Here is a 12,244-nt window from a genome sequence, read left to right as displayed (position 1 = left end):
TTTGCCAACCGACCTTCTTTGGGCAGGACCGTCCTACACTTGTATAATTTGTCCTACGTGCAACAACGCTTTAAACTTTTTGTAGGACAGTTCTACATTTCAATATAATATACACCTTATAAAAATATTATACTACTCATTAGTCCGTTCACACTTTGATTATGCCCTCCTAATCTGGCATTCATATTCAATAAAACAAATGCAAGAGTTAAGCAAAATTCAAACTAATTTTATCAGATTTTTATGCTACCAGCGTTTTGTATATAGAGCTCCTCATTCTGATTATAATGTTACAATCAACTTTTTTAATATTCAATCGTTAAAACAGCGATTCATACTAATTAAATTGAAATTTTTATATAAATTAAATCATAACATGATTGATTGTCCTGAGCTACTGCAAAATATAAATTTTAAAATAAATCTAACAAACTACCGATCTCTTAATTTATTTTACACAAAACTTTCAACTACAAATTATATGCAAAATTCTCCAACCAATATTTTAATGTCTGCAGGTAACTCTGTAAATAATATTGATTTTTTTAGTAAATCTCTTGATGTTTTTATGGCAAATGTCCTAACGAATAAAGAAATACATAACGAATAACTAGAATTTGTTTTATTATTTATTTTATTTTGTTTTTCCCTTTATACATTTAGATTTATTGTATGATATTGATACCTTATTATTATTATTTTATTACATTTAAATTACTGATAATGAATCTTTATATAAATCTTTGTATGAAAAAAAAAGTTATTTTGTAACTGGAATTTATTTCCGTAATAAAGAAATATTATTATTATTATTATTATTATTATAGTAGTAAAATATTATATATTTTTAATTTTATCAATTATTTAGCTTAATCACTTGTATCGGATTTGTTAAATTTTTTCATAGACCTTATTCTGTATCCGATGTATATATAAGTATATATAAGATTTAATTAGAGCAGCAAACATCTAATTGTTATACATAATTATACAATACTTTATTTATTATTGTCGTACATTAATACAATATCGTAACCTAACTCTCCCGTTGCTCTAGGTGAGCGACCAACTAACACCGAGAGTGATCGACAAGGCGATATTTTCTGAATCGTTATCAACAGCTCGCGATCAGCGTGCACACGGCTTACCGGATGCGAATTTGTTTGCCCAGAAACGAGGAAGTTATCTCTGGTGTTTCCATGTGTTTTTCGGTAATTTTCAAAAACGTATGCCGGTTGAGGAACCCGTAAAAGATGCGCGCACTGAAAAGGACAAAATACATTGCGAACACATAGTACAAATAGTACATGTGTCTGAGGTACGCAGGCGAAGAGAACACGTCCGGCTTCCGAACCGCCACCAGCACTTCCTGCGTCCGATTGCCGTTTATGTAACACGTGTAATTGCCAGAGTTGTCCACTGTAAGTCTGACCAGGTAGAGGATACCGAACGAATCCAATTGTACACCGGTAACGTCACCGGCGTCGGCCGGCGATTCGCTCAAAAGCAATCCGTCTTTTCTCCAAGTCACCTAATTAAACTAATAATTGTAATAGCCTGCGTGGGTATCATTTTACAGGGTGTCTCAACAAGAATGATCGGGTTTCAAACGGCTGTAGGATGTGAAGTATTAGACCTACGGCGCTCTGTTAAGGCTTGAATGATTGCCACTAGACGTCTCTCCGCGTTCCCGTTTGTGTAGCCAGCCTTCATTGTTCAGGTTGTTAAGATGGCGTGCGCACAACAGAAGTGATCGAGTTCGCCAAGTGTAATTCAGTTACGACTTTGAAATATCTAGTGGCAGCCGTTCAAAACTTGACAGCTCCCTCTTTCATCCAAGCCCTACCAGAGCGCTGTAGGTCCAGTACTTCACAACCTACAGCCGTTTGAAACCCCACCATTCTTTTTGGGACACCCTGTAGTATCTTTCACGAAAACTTGACTTTGAATCCTCAATTTTGCGTCATCTTCGATACAAAGCCCGTGCTTAACCTCTGACCGAGATTTTACCGTTGGGCGCGCTACAGTCGAGCACCGGTTTTCGTGAAAGACACTGTACTCGGGTCTTACCTTTTTGTCGGCTGTAGCTTCGGCGCACACCAGCGTTAAACTGGAGCCTTCCTCTAGCAAGAACGTGTTCCGATACTTGGGCGGTCGGCGTCTGTTCAACCGACAATAAGCGTAGCACGTTTCAGACAGTAAGAAGTCCGGCACCGACGACAACGCCTCGGCCAAGTCCGGCGAAACCCGCGACAGACTGACCGACCTGAAAACAGTGCAGGTTTTCCTAATATTATGCCCGGGTTGAGCACGATTATTGACCAAGGCTTGGCGTAATACCTGCAAGCCATACGGGAATCGTTCTCGAAACGCACCCTGCACGCTGCTCTCTTATACCTCTTGCCTGCGCAGCCATCGCAGGGTCCCCACGGCATCCACTCCGGCTCTAATCGGACGCCTTTTAACGCCGTCGAGTTTTTTCGTCCAATCACTTTCAAGTAGTCTGCCTCGTACTTGGACCATTGGGATGGCGAGGTTGCCGAGACAGCGGAAACGGCCCGGTTCGGGATCAAGTCCAAAGCGAATTTCACCTCTTCCACCTTGGCACCACCACCTAGGCTCGAACAGGTGTACTGACCGGCATCGTCGGTGGTCAGGTCGCGCATCACCAACCGATGGTCGGGCGTCATGTAAACTCTGTTGGATTCCAATTGGTCAGCCATACCCGTGCAGACTTCTTTCCGGCGCCGACCCGTGGTCCTGCAATTCAACGTGACACCCTATCAGGGATGGACAGGTTTGTTATAGGGAAATATTTGAAAAGAGCCACCAAAACGGACAGCAACAACTGTCTTGTGATAAGATATTAATATGATTTCACATGTTTTATTCTCGAGAAACTCCGCTCGCACGTTACTTGTTTTACTGAAAGAGTAAGAATTAACTTGTAGCATATGTACAGAGCAGATTATGTCGGATAGACAAGTTGGTACCCACATCCATAGAATCCACAGAAAAAAAACTATACAATATTACATGGGCTTTTATGGGACGAGATAAAATCATGTCCGACATCTTGGAAATTTCGAGAAACGGTCAGTGCTGGTAGGTATGGTATGACGACATTGTTGTCGGTGTACGACATTTTATAAAAAATATAAACAGTGTAGCCATGAATCACGGACAAAAATAAAAAAGAAAATATCTGAGTTCTGGCATCACTGGCTCAATCTCAATATTTAAACTGTAACGGTCGCCAGGTGTCAAGACAAACTGAACGAGCTATATCATGGCAGTGCCGTTGTTATCACCTGTCCGAATGATACCACAGTTTAGGCTCGCCTCTGTCGATTTCACCGCAAAAGCTACACTGCAAAGTCACCGTCGAACCCAAAGGCACGTCGGCTATGCGCACGTCACGTTTCACTGCCTCGGCATGTGACCAAGGTCTTTCCACACACCACGAACTTTGCACGGGTTCTTCGTACGCGAAACAAGTGACGACCAACATCGCCGCGACAAATTGTTTGGCCATCGTCGATTATGATTAATTGTTTATCATTAATTTACCATTCGATTGGTGTGCATGACAACCGCGACTCCGGTCTCGTACAATGTGAAATCATCCAACATGTGTGCGCCACTGTAGTCGAAAAATGTATAAACATTTTATCATACCTTCTTTATAGGTCCTTGTTGACAAAAAACAAAGTTCAAAAATATTTTACGTTTTTGTTTTTGGACATAGGCACCGAGTTCATTTATAACGCGTATTCAGATTAAAAAAAATGTCCCGTCCGGGGAGGCAGCCATTTTGTGTACCAATTTCATGGAAGTGAAAATGTTAAGTTACTTTTCCATGATACATATTAAAATGTTAGGTTAAGTGATGATAACTCGGTCATATATTTGATAAACCATGGACAAAACAATAATTATCTACAAAATGGCAGCTTCCTATTACAGAAAACGAGTGTTGTCAGTTTAAAACTGAATTACAACCTTTTTCGTTGGAGGAGTCGATGTGTGACTGAACGAAAATTTCCCAAATGTATGTGATACTTACTTAAAAGTAAGTGGAACATCTGGTAACAATTTTGTGGTAAAGAAATTATTTTGACGTCAGTTGTAAGGGTTCAAATTACCTGATTTACGTTTATTGAAAACATACAAACTTAACGCAAATATCCAATTTATTGCTAAGCATAACTGTGTCAAAATACAAAATTATAGATAGGCGCAACTAAATTTAAATAACTTAATTGATTCAAAGGCGATACATACCCCAACTTGAATAGCTTGAATTTTTTTATGAGCAAAATATTTTTTTTTCGTTTTATTTTTTGACTCAAAAAAGTTGTTTTTAAAAAAAATTTGAGGTCGAAAAATAAAAACAAATATATTTGCTCAGTAAATTATTAAAGTAGACTTCATTAGAATTTGAACTGTGTCGGTTTCATGTTGATACCACTGTCAGGGGTTAAATTACAAAGTCAGGAACATTAGGTATTAACATAAGGATATTTTTTTTTTAATCGTACCTATCAAAATAGGTAAAATCATAGGTTTGCGAGTTCGCAGAATTAAAATTTTAATTTTTAATGGTTATTGCACCAATAATAAAATTGGTATATTATAAGACAAACATTATAAGAAATAAGTTTAAGTATTGTTTTAATACTTGCTATTCCGAGTGTAAGTTATTTTTTTGTATTCACATTTCACTATAAAGTTCCTGTTAAAAAAAACTTGTTTTTCATTTGTCTGGCTCTACTTGCATCACAAGGAATACATTTTTCCTGTTACTGACAAAATGTGTACTACAGCCAAAAGTAATTTTTTAACAATATTCTGAGAAAACTTTTTTGTTTATTTCTGTAACATATTATTATAATATGAATAGGCTGTTTTTAGTTTGTAGTAAATCAAATAATGTTAGGCATTAGACGATGTATAACTATTATTACCACCATATTAATAATTAATTAGCAGTTTACCATCGCTACTAAATTGGCTGATTTATTTTAAAAGTTTTATTAAACGTTTGGCGTTTAAACCGACTAAAGGATTTTAAACATATTTATGTTAATAACTATTATTATCTGGAAAATGTCTTATCTATCTTAAACAACCTCCATATTATTTGAAGGTAATCACTGGTAAGTGGTAGCCGAGGTTTCTTTGGCTTTGAACCACCATCGGTAACATTATGTTATCAGCAATCTCTTATCACTTCAGACAACTTCAAAAGTAAAAACCGTTTAATTTAAACTTTACATTATATATACAATTTACTTTCTACTCTTTTTATAAATACAGTTGTTTTAATTGATTTCATTAATGATTTATCGATCATTTGAGTACCTATTATTCGTATATACGTTGTCCTAAATGTTCTTACTAAATTAATAGTAATTGGAAAATGGGTGTCAAAAACCTTTGGTCTATTTTGTCACCAGTAGCAGAGAAGTCGCCGCTCTGGGAATTGCAAGGAAAAGTAGTAGCAATAGACTTGAGTGGTTGGGTTTGTGACAGTGAAAATTGCAGTCAAAACAACAATAGCCAAAAAAATATGTACTTGAGGTAATATTAAAAAACACTTTTAAAACTACCACATCAGTACCTATTATATTTTATTAAAACAAACTAATTTTTTTTTTTAGAAACCTTTTCTTTCGCACATCTAATTTACTATTGGTAGGTGCTATTCCAATATTTGTTTTCGATGGAGAAGCGCCACAATTGAAGTATAATATAATGAACAAACGCATGAATGATAATACTAACGTACCCAAAAAGAATATGGTTCGTAAAAGACTTAATTCACTACAAAAACAAGTAAGTATGTAAATACATAAATAACAAATAAAAACAAATTTACTAACTAACAAATTTGTTAAACACCGAATAAATACATTGAATTATTTGGTACATTTTTATAGTGCGAGTTGTTGTTTAAAATTCTGGGAGTCGCTAGTGTTTACAGTCCGGGTGAAGCAGAAAAATTATGTGCTGTACTCAACGAAAACGGAGTAAAATATAATTTGTTCATTGTTTGTTAATCGAGTGATTTCAATTATTCAGTGTGATTTCAGATTGCAAACGGAGTTATAACACAGGACAGCGACTGTTTCCTTTACGGAGCCCGTGTTGTGTATAGGAATTTTATTTCGACTGGTTCCGGCTCTGTTGATATTTATTCTATGGAAACAATTGAAAACAAATTACAAATGGGCAGAAACAAAATGATTGCCATGTCGTTACTGTGCGGTTGTGATTACGACGAAAAAGGCGTTGATGGAGTCGGTAAAGAAACGGCTTTTAAATTTCTTCAACCGTTGGACGATTCTATAGTACTTGAACGGTGACTACAATCGTTGCTTACCTAATTTTTTTTTGTATTACTAGCCAATTTGTGTTATATAGAGGTTTTTATTTTTATATTTACGCAGCCTGAGACACTGGAGAAACGATATAGTGTTAAATGCGGCAGAAAAAGACATTAAATCTCAAACAAACGACATAAAGTTAGAAATTAAAATAAGAAACAAAGCTATAAAGAACCAAGACTTTCCGTCCAATGATCTCATAGAAGAATTTTTAAACACGCCAAAATGTCCCAAAGTTGTCGTAAAATGGATGTTACCCGACATTAACGCATTTGTCGTAAGTTTTAATACAAAAAGTTGATTTATATAAAACCAGTGGAATTTTAAAAAAAAAAAAATTGTTTAGACATTTGCAGCGACAAAACTATGTTGGGAAGAAGATTATGCGATTGAAAAATTTTTACCTTTACTTACCCGATGGCATTTACTATACGATGACGACCACAAGTGCGGTGTCGAAATTGCCGACATTATCAAAGCACGCGTTTCCAAAGGAATAAGTTGTTTCGAAATCAAGTGGAAAGACTATGATATGACAACGGTCGAACCACGAGAATGCGTTAGCTTACGTTATTCAGACAAGGTATCGGCCTATATAGAAAAGAATACGAAGCCTGCAAAAAAGCCCAAGAATAAGAAAAAAGGTGAGCTCACAAACAGAATCAATTGTTTAAACGTTTTCTTACTAATACCTGTAACCCATTTTTTTATTTATTTTAGTTGTCGCAGAAAAAGCGACGATAAACAGTCTTAGTGATCTTACAAACAAGATGTCGACAATGGATATTACCGCGAAAGACAAAAAATCAAAAGTTCCAAAAAAAGTCAAAGGTCCGATGGACAATTTTATTAGAAACCAACAAGTTCTAGAAGACAGTTTGACATTATCGGACTTTGATTGCGACACTACCGATTTGGATTTGTCTAGTATCGTAAATAGAATTATTTCGTGACAATGTAATATTGTAAATACGAAACACTTGTATATAGTTTTAATAACAATGAAATTGACCAAAACCTTTGTACAAATATCGAGACATTTTCGTTTGTAATAATAGTTGTTTTAAGTTATAATTTTCTTCTTTATAAATTTAATTTTAATCATCACTTAGTTTTGAATAATGTGATTTATTAACAAATACCTAATTGAAATATTTGTACAATTATTTCTCGTCCATATCAGTTTTTTTTTTTTTACAATAAACATACGTACGCAAGTAACTATTACATTTTTAAAAAAATTGTATTTTTATATTCCTATTTTTTCTTCAGGATTTTTCTTTTATATCAAATCTCTCCACTCGACCTTGGAATTATTATTCAAATTTTAGTACCTACAAAAAAAAAATGTCTAATATCATTTGAGTTTGTACTTTTAAACTATGATATGTGTAAATTATTTAATAACACGTTTGTACATTTTTATTTTTAATTATGCCCAAGTTTACCTGTAGGTCGCAAAGTTGAACTTTTCGTTTCGGCAAAAACTAATAAATATAAAGTAATCAAATTTGTTAATACAATACAACTACCAATTAGTTATAGCAATTCAATATAATATAATATTTTATTAATACTTATTTATAAAAATAATTAGAAAATTTTTTTTTTAAATCTAAATTAACAAAAAGCTTAAATAACGTATGAACTATCAGAAGTACAATAATTAATTGTATGCATACTTATATAAAACATATTAATATCTATTTACATTAACTTACATAATATTATGTTTATATATATATTTATATGTAATTTTTTTTTTATATATAAATCCGTAAAATAATAATTGTAATTAAAAAAAATTTTTAAATTATTTTATATACATGGTTATTCGGTAAACAGATATAACTATAAAGCGGAAAATATTAGTCAAATTTAAATTTTAATAAAAATGTTGAGACAGTCTTTCCTTTTCTTAAGGTTTAAGCGATTTCCAACGCCTTCTAGAGGACATAATAATATGTTACTTAAAATATTAAATGTTACACTCAAAGTAGATGTAAAATCAATGTAATATTTACGACAACATATTTTGTAATCATAATAACAACAATTAACTCCACGTTTTTATATTATTGTGTAAAAAAAAAATAATAATAATAAAGTTATTCGACTTAACGAATACAATAAAATATATGTTATTCTTGACAAATTTTGATTAAAAAAAAAAAAATACAGGAGACAATTTATTAAGTAAACATTAAAATAGGTTTTGCACTGTAAATTCTAAAAAAATTAAAAATTTTGCATCGAATAGATTTTTTTTTTCCGTCAAAAATTTTAATTTAGACATTTAAATTACAACCTAAAAATTGTATATACATAATTTACTAAATTTATACCGTAAATGTTGGATTTCAACAATTCCTTAAAGCACAAATATATTGTTTTCGTTAATTGACGGCGAATTATAATAATTTTAAAGCAATCAATGATATTAGCGTTTGGGAAATAAACATGCCTAACTGAAGTAAAATATTTTATTTAAAGAAAATTAAAATAACAGTAAAAGAAATATTTAACAAACAAAATAATAAGTCGTGTTGTTATCAACATACGTTGATCCATTATCAACGTAACAATGTAAAAGTGATGCGTAGATCTTATGAGGATAACAAAAATGTATTCATCATAATAATGTTTTAACCAGAAAAAAATTATTTTGATTTTTAAAAAGTTTTCTATTGAGTTTAGAAGTAATATGCTATTTTATTTAAATACGTAGCATAAAAAAACTTTCGAGTCATGGAAACCTTATAGTTAAGTAAAGACTTACCACTAATCGAAGAACATTCAAATTTATTTTATATTTTTTGTTTTGCTTGTTTTCTAAAATAAATAAATGAGTAATTATTATTTATAAAATGAAATATAATACTTTTACTAGTTTTTGGTAGCAACATTTTATTTTTTTAATGAACATGGTTTTTACGAGTTACAACTGAAATGAAGACTTACCATTACTTATAGATGCAATCGTCGATTTGCTGTTGTTGCGCGTCGTGTTCGTGTGGATTTTGTTGGTCGACTTTGACTTCAACAATATCGGTGGGAATGTTGTTTGCGGAGTCATATTTTTCTACAGTATAGTCGGTACTGTAAATGCATTCTTCTATTTGCGTTTGTCCGCTAATAGGTTCTAATTCTTGCGATGGAGGCGTAACCGTTTGGGCGGCCGCTGCGTCGCTCTGTTGCCTGGCGTACTTTTCATGTATGCTTCTGTGTCGTTTCAATGCAAACCTATCGCTGAAACCAACTCCACAAATATCACAACGATGTGGCTTTTCGCCGGTATGAACTTTGGCGTGATTTTTTAAGTGTGTTGCTTGGTTGAACGCCGACCCACAAATATCGCACCTGTAAGGCTTTTCCCCAGTGTGTATTCGTCGGTGATTCCATAGAGTAGAATGTCGAGCAAAAGTTTTGTCGCATACCTCGCACTGGTAAGGCCTCTCTCCGCTATGGATTCGTTCGTGGTTCTTTAGATGTGGAGACTGCGAAAACTGCATTCCACATACGCCGCATTTAAACGGCTTTTCACCGGTATGGACCCGGCCGTGATTTTTCAAATAAGCGGCTTTGGCAAACGATAGACCGCAAATTTCACATTTATACGGTTTGTCGCCAGTGTGCAGGCGTTTGTGGCTCCACAGCGATGAATACCGTGAAAAGCTTCCGCCGCAGATATTACAATGAAAGGGTTTGTTGGACGCATTTGGATTTGAAACGGAATCGTTTTTCATATTGACATTGGTTTGGTTGCCGTTTACCAAGAAAATAATACCAGAACCATTACATTTGTAACACTTTGTGACGGTGGCCACTCCTCGTTTCTTCACCGGGTAATAACCTTTCATAATTGCCGTTTGCTCAGGCGATAGGTTGGCGTCGTTAGTTTCTATTTCGTTGGTTTCTTGCGGAGTGTAATTATTCGAACAATTTCCGCCACCGCTGCAATTCACACATTTAACAAATCTGGACTTTTTACCCTTAGGGGTCTGAGAGGTAACATCGGCACCGCACGAAAAACACTGTTTGTGCACTGTTGATCGATGGACTTTCATGTCTCGCACTTGTGGGAAACATGAACCGCATGTTGAACATGCGAACGATGGAGTTGTCTCTTGTGGATGTGCTGTTTTTTTATGATGCTCAAACATTGACACATGCGAAAAGCCAGCGCCACACACATCGCATTTGAACGTTGACCCGGTGGTCGAAAGAGACATTTGATTTACCAGAGCATAATTGTAATTGAATGGTGCAGTGACATCAAAACGATAAGACGCCTTGTCGGGTTGGGTAACTCCGTTGGCAGATGCAGCGGCAAGCACGGCTATATTGCCTGTCACCGGCACCTTCTGAACCATGTTGACGTTGTAAAATGGAAAATCCACCGATGACGCTTTGTCATCTTTCTTAACCAAAGTAGCGTACAACTGGCCAGTTACTGGATTTTGATCTTGTCGAATACCTGGATCGTACATGGTGGTTCTCAGAAATTCGTCTTTACTGCAGTTCATACAGATAAGGTCTGGGGAAAACAACAAAATATAATTTATTTGTAAATCGTTATAAGTGGAAATCTTAATTTAACAAATATTCATTTAGTCCCAAACAAGTGATAGATAATTGATGCCCTAACGTTATCACAATACAATGAATTTTCAGAGTACAGATGGTAATACAATTTAATACCTTCAGGTAATATATTTGTCAGGAATATATCTCATTGTTATGCATTTGAGTCGCTACTTATAATTTTTTAATCTAAAACATAAGTTAAGCACACTTGTCAATAACTTGTGTAGTTTCTATTACAGAATAAGTTATGCACATTACTTACTGGATGAAATGTAAAAATGGGCTATTACTTCGATGCGACCGTTTACTCACATTATTATCTAGCAACATTATTCGTTGAATAGGAATAATGTAACTGACAATGTTAAGAACTTAAGAACGAGATACAATCTGAACGAAACAAAAATATGCGATCACTTTAGAATGGATTAAAAATGTAATATGAAATAAGTTAATGGTAGTTTACTGAAAAATTACAATTTGAAGAAAACTAGTTACACATGAAAAAAAAACACAGCTATTTTAATGATTGGATAGAAAAAAAGATTATATTTCACCAATGAAATGTGCAAGTACTAAAATTTCAATTTTTCAAAAACTTAAAAACAAACAAAAAACAAGTGGAATTTTAGATTAACATTTTTTTTTTTTTTTTTGACAAATTTGTTTTGGTTTGATACGGCATGGAAGAGAAAATAATAATCATGGTAAAATATCCACGTGTTTTCAATAATCCCACTCTTTTTGGCGGGAAGTTTAAATTATTATAGGTAGGTAAATAATAAACTATTTTAACCGGTCATCGTTTATTTCTATAACCGTTTTATTGAACATTTCAACAAGCTTTGTTTTATGCTTAACAGATCTAATAACAGCTATAAAACATGTTATAGATATTTTAGTCGAAAGACAAACATGAGTAGTGAGGACACAGTGAACACAAATAATAAGTATCACAGCAAACGTTATTAAAACCAATACCTAATCATGAACTATGAACAGATGTGATCTATTAAGTACTCGAGTATAGTGTGTAGGTAATAAAATAGATAAAAATCTTTTTAATGGTGTTGAACTGTGACCTCAAATATAAACTGTTAATTTATTCAGGTGGGCATCCGGCCAATTTGTATATAATAATGATTTATTACTCCACGTTATGATTATTATAATGTTGCCTATAATTTCTACCTGTAAAATCCATCCAGTATATAAGAAATATTATTACTGATGAGCAACATCATTGTACATTATACATATATATATAC

General features: G+C 33.7%; 2 protein-coding genes across 3 annotated transcripts; one reads left to right on the top strand and one right to left on the bottom strand.

Annotated features, from left to right (window-relative positions):
• Positions 1–5,265: 5,265 nt before the first annotated feature.
• LOC126845946 (flap endonuclease GEN) lies at positions 5,266–7,556 on the top strand. Its single transcript, XM_050585008.1, has 7 exons — positions 5,266–5,583; positions 5,664–5,838; positions 5,943–6,032; positions 6,096–6,364; positions 6,453–6,666; positions 6,736–7,033; positions 7,110–7,556. The coding sequence occupies exons 1-7, from the start codon at positions 5,423–5,425 to the stop codon at positions 7,340–7,342; spliced, it is 1,440 nt and encodes a 479-aa protein (XP_050440965.1). The 5' UTR covers positions 5,266–5,422; the 3' UTR covers positions 7,343–7,556.
• Positions 7,557–9,350: 1,794 nt separating this feature from the next.
• Positions 9,351–11,590, bottom strand: LOC126845945 (zinc finger protein 732-like). 2 transcript variants are annotated; one of them, XM_050585006.1, is made up of 3 exons: positions 11,239–11,590; positions 11,091–11,162; positions 9,351–10,926 (listed from the first exon to the last, which is right to left on the bottom strand). In XM_050585006.1, exon 3 carries the CDS (start codon positions 10,913–10,915, stop codon positions 9,353–9,355), a length of 1,563 nt encoding a protein of 520 aa, XP_050440963.1. In that variant the 5' UTR covers positions 10,916–10,926; positions 11,091–11,162; positions 11,239–11,590; the 3' UTR covers positions 9,351–9,352. The 2 variants fall into 2 exon arrangements, with proteins under 2 accessions (XP_050440963.1, XP_050440964.1); XM_050585007.1 differs by lacking the exon at positions 11,091–11,162.
• Positions 11,591–12,244: the final 654 nt, after the last annotated feature.

The sequence above is a fragment of the Adelges cooleyi genome, unplaced genomic scaffold (genome assembly GCF_023614345.1).
Source record: "Adelges cooleyi isolate 19-005CV unplaced genomic scaffold, UGA_ACOO_1.1 ACOO_flye_CR_arks_rails_tigmint_CR_PRNA_8, whole genome shotgun sequence".
In the NCBI taxonomy this organism is placed as follows: Eukaryota; Metazoa; Arthropoda; class Insecta; order Hemiptera; family Adelgidae; genus Adelges; species Adelges cooleyi.
This window is presented reverse-complemented; position numbering and strand designations above follow the sequence as displayed.

Bases quoted from the DNA above. Each gene is read 5' to 3' on its own strand.
- LOC126845945 (XM_050585006.1), bottom strand. From the start codon at position 10,915: ATGAACTGCAGTAAAGACGAATTTCTGAGAACCACCATGTACGATCCA.
- LOC126845946 (XM_050585008.1), top strand. From the start codon at position 5,423: ATGGGTGTCAAAAACCTTTGGTCTATTTTGTCACCAGTAGCAGAGAAG. The intron at 5,584-5,663 runs GTAATATTAAAA...TTTTTTTTTTAG, and splicing joins CAAAAAAATATGTACTTGAG to AAACCTTTTCTTTCGCACAT. The intron at 7,034-7,109 runs GTGAGCTCACAA...TATTTATTTTAG, and splicing joins GCCCAAGAATAAGAAAAAAG to TTGTCGCAGAAAAAGCGACG.